This window comes from Olea europaea, chromosome 14 (assembly GCF_002742605.1).
Source record: "Olea europaea var. sylvestris chromosome 14, O_europaea_v1, whole genome shotgun sequence".
Classification (NCBI taxonomy): Eukaryota; Viridiplantae; Streptophyta; class Magnoliopsida; order Lamiales; family Oleaceae; genus Olea; species Olea europaea.
Window position 1 is genome coordinate 4,996,480 of NC_036250.1, and position 3,201 is coordinate 4,999,680.

General features: G+C 32.8%; 1 protein-coding gene across 1 annotated transcript; it reads right to left on the minus strand.

Moving 5' to 3' along the window:
- Positions 1 to 1,822: 1,822 nt before the first annotated feature.
- LOC111409423 lies at positions 1,823 to 2,806 on the minus strand. Its single transcript, XM_023039475.1, has 2 exons — positions 2,060 to 2,806; positions 1,823 to 2,011 (listed from the first exon to the last, which is right to left on the minus strand). Exons 1-2 carry the CDS (start codon positions 2,804 to 2,806, stop codon positions 1,823 to 1,825), a joined length of 936 nt encoding a protein of 311 aa, XP_022895243.1.
- Between the last annotated feature and the right edge of the window lie 395 nt (positions 2,807 to 3,201).

The following is a 3,201-nucleotide window of genomic DNA, read 5'->3' on the forward strand; positions in this document are numbered from 1 at the left end:
TTTGAAATGTATCGTACTTTTTAATCTCTTACATATAATTTTTTTCCTTTTCACTATTTTCTAATATCAAAAGCTGGCCCAAATTGACCAAAGAAAATGTAACAGCTATACAACGGCCCAAATCTTACGCATTGTTTTACAAATTTTGACTAGTGAATTATATTTCACCGTTTATCCTTTTTTTTAAAAAAAATTTAAAATTTCAATTTTTTAATAAAGTACTAATCACTAACATTTCAAATTTCATCCTTTCTGTCAAGGTAAATAGCATATATGTATGGATAGAATATATGTATTGCAAAGATGAAATTGAATTGTCTAGAATTGTTTTCCTGAGAATTGTAAATTATTGTGTTTGATTGGTATAATTTTTCACGTGGAAAATGTTGAAATAAAATTATTTTTTGGTGTTCGTTTTGTTTTGTTTTACATGAAAATTGTCAATTAAAGGGATATATTTTATTGGTATTGGGGATTAAATTTGTTTTCATTGCCAACCAAAAAAAAAAAAAGTTCAAGAAAATCATCTATCTTTTGGTATTCATTTGACTTTGTTTTACATGAAAATTGCATTTAAAGGGAAACATTTTTTTACAATAATTTTTAAAATTTGTTTCCATTGCCAACAAAAAAAAAAAAAAAAAAGTGCTACAGTAGGTAGGAAAACCAATTTCCCACCATATATAATGAGAATTGGTTTTCCTTAAAAACCAAGAAAATTCCAAACTTCAAGACAACCTAGAATTCGAATTTCATGGAAAAAAATTGTATCAGACACTTAAAGTGGGAAAATTCAATTCCAATTCCACCTTTCAATTGCATTTCCACCCTATCAAACACACTCTAATAATTCATAACTTACAAGACACTTGTGGTGTTAAAACCAAATTTTATTTGTTAAATTTTTTAAACAGTATAAAATTTGTATATTTAAGTACACCATAAAGAGCACGATACAGCCAAATTTTAAAAGCTTAATCAATGGTTGAAAATTATACAAAAGGGACACAATGATTGATATTTATGGACATACACCTAAAATTCTTTTTTAAGGCATTATATCAATCAACACAATCCCATTTCAAAGTTTTGAATTTTGCTTTTACTTTTGAAAGTAAAGATTAAACACATAGCTACTTTGGTGAACACTATGAGGACTCTAATTTATAGGTAATATCAATTCAACTTTGCAATCCAATGCATGTTTTTCGCCTTAGTTTAAAATAGTTCTATGTTTTCTATACTACGAATATTTTGCTCGTTTTGAGATCAGAATCATTAGTTGCTTATGGGTAGACAGTGCTAGTGATTAGCGTAATTTTTTTATTCTTATTTTTACCAACAACTAAGTGTTGAGAATTTGAAATTACTATGGCGAGCAATAAAATAGCAGAAAGAAAATAAATAAATAAATAAGAACGAACGATATTTTAGAGTTTCGCCTCGATCTGTGTACGAACTCTGTGAAGCTCCCCAACTTAAACACTAATTTCTCAATCTGATACTCCAAATCATGCAACACAATATGCACACACCCAGCGCACACAAGGATATCAAGTTTATATACTAACTGGGAATTAGAAATGAAAATTTTTTAAAGCATATACAGCTGTACATGTTATTCAGATCAAATTGAAAATACAAAATTATAAAGCCTCAAGCCCAAATAATGGAATTTTGATCAGGATTTCCCAACACAGAACTAAAGAAAAAGAAATCAATTTCAACTTCATCTGACATCAATATAAAGCAAAATTAAATTTAGTAAATTAATAAGAATAAAATATTGCAAAATACTAACCTCTATCAATCTTCATGTATATTATCTCTTCCAACGGGGACTTCTTGATAGTGAATCTTTAATTCCTCCCACAACCCAAGTTTCCTTTGCAATATCAGAAGAAATTTTGTAAAAATCTGCTCCATATTGCATCAATACTAAATTTTCTTTCCTCTTTGTGTTTTCTTCTTTTACCTTGGTTAGTTTTTCTTCGTCTTCTTCTTCATCTTCCTGTTCTTGTTCATCATTTTCTTTTTCATCTGCTTCTATTTCCTCCACCCAACTTTTTGCAGGAGCAGATCGACAACGCATGAGCAGAAGTGCATTTGGTGGTGGTGCACAAGGCACATCATCATCAGTACTAGATTTATTCATTTTCTCCTTGCTATCCTTTTCTGTGAACTGTTTGCTTTGATTTTCTTGTAAAACCATGAACCATTTGGAGAATATAGTTCTTGAAGTTTCACAATCCTCATCATTTTTCCTTTGGTCATCATCTCCTTCTTCATCATCGTCGTCTTCTGAGGTTATATCTGCCGTAGGGAACGTACCTAAGCAATGAAAATCAAATCGAATGCTACGTAAACATGTCAAGAATTGCATTATATCTTTCTTGAACCCAAGTGCTTCAATCCAAGCAGGTCTTTTCTTGTGTTTCTTGCTGATATGTAACCTTTCAATCTCTTCCGTGACCGATTGCCAATTCTTGCATGTGTTAGGTTTAGGCCTTACTTTAATCTGTCCAGCACATGTGACTTCCGGGGACGTGGGTTCTTCAATCTCAGAACTTGTCGCCTTGTTTTTTGCCCACGTGTGAGGACTAGCATGGACGGCGCCAACACCTCTATTACTAGATTTCCTCAGGTGCTGATGGAGCCGTGGACAGTGGTGGTGGCGCTTGTTGTGTTCTGAGTTGGGCCTAGCGAGGCTGCAAATGGGCTTTGGCATTAGGGTTAGATGTGCTCTAGAAGGAAAACATACCAACAAATCTGCTGAAGGAGGTCCTTTGCCTTCTCTGCCTTTCATGGTGTATACTCTTGTTCCTTCTTTGGTTCAGATCTTGTGCTTGAGGAAATGTGAATGTATAATCTTTTAAGGGTTCAGTTCAGTTTTGATTTGGGATGAGTTCTTAAAAGAAATGAGAAATTGGGGTGGGGTGAATGCAAGGGGACAGCTTTCTTGAGCTACTTGTTGTTATTTGTTATTCTTTACCAGTTGTTATGTTTATTTTTTGAAGCATTATACCTTTTTTCTTCTCTTTGAAAAATGCTGTCACAAGTGAGTACTGAGATTCTTTAATTTCTTGGTCTTTACTTTCATGCCTAACAAATTGAATTATATTGAAAGAAAGTTGATTGGCACGAGCCTTGTTTCATGATCCAATCATGCTATCAACTTGTATGCCCCTGCCAGATTAGTCT

Coding starts and splice junctions, on each gene's coding strand:
- LOC111409423 (XM_023039475.1), bottom strand. CDS start 2,806: ATGAAAGGCAGAGAAGGCAAAGGACCTCCTTCAGCAGATTTGTTGGTA. Junction 2,012..2,059: donor CTGCTCCTGCAAAAAGTTGG/GTGGAGGAAATA, acceptor GAACAAGAACAG/GAAGATGAAGAAGAAGACGA.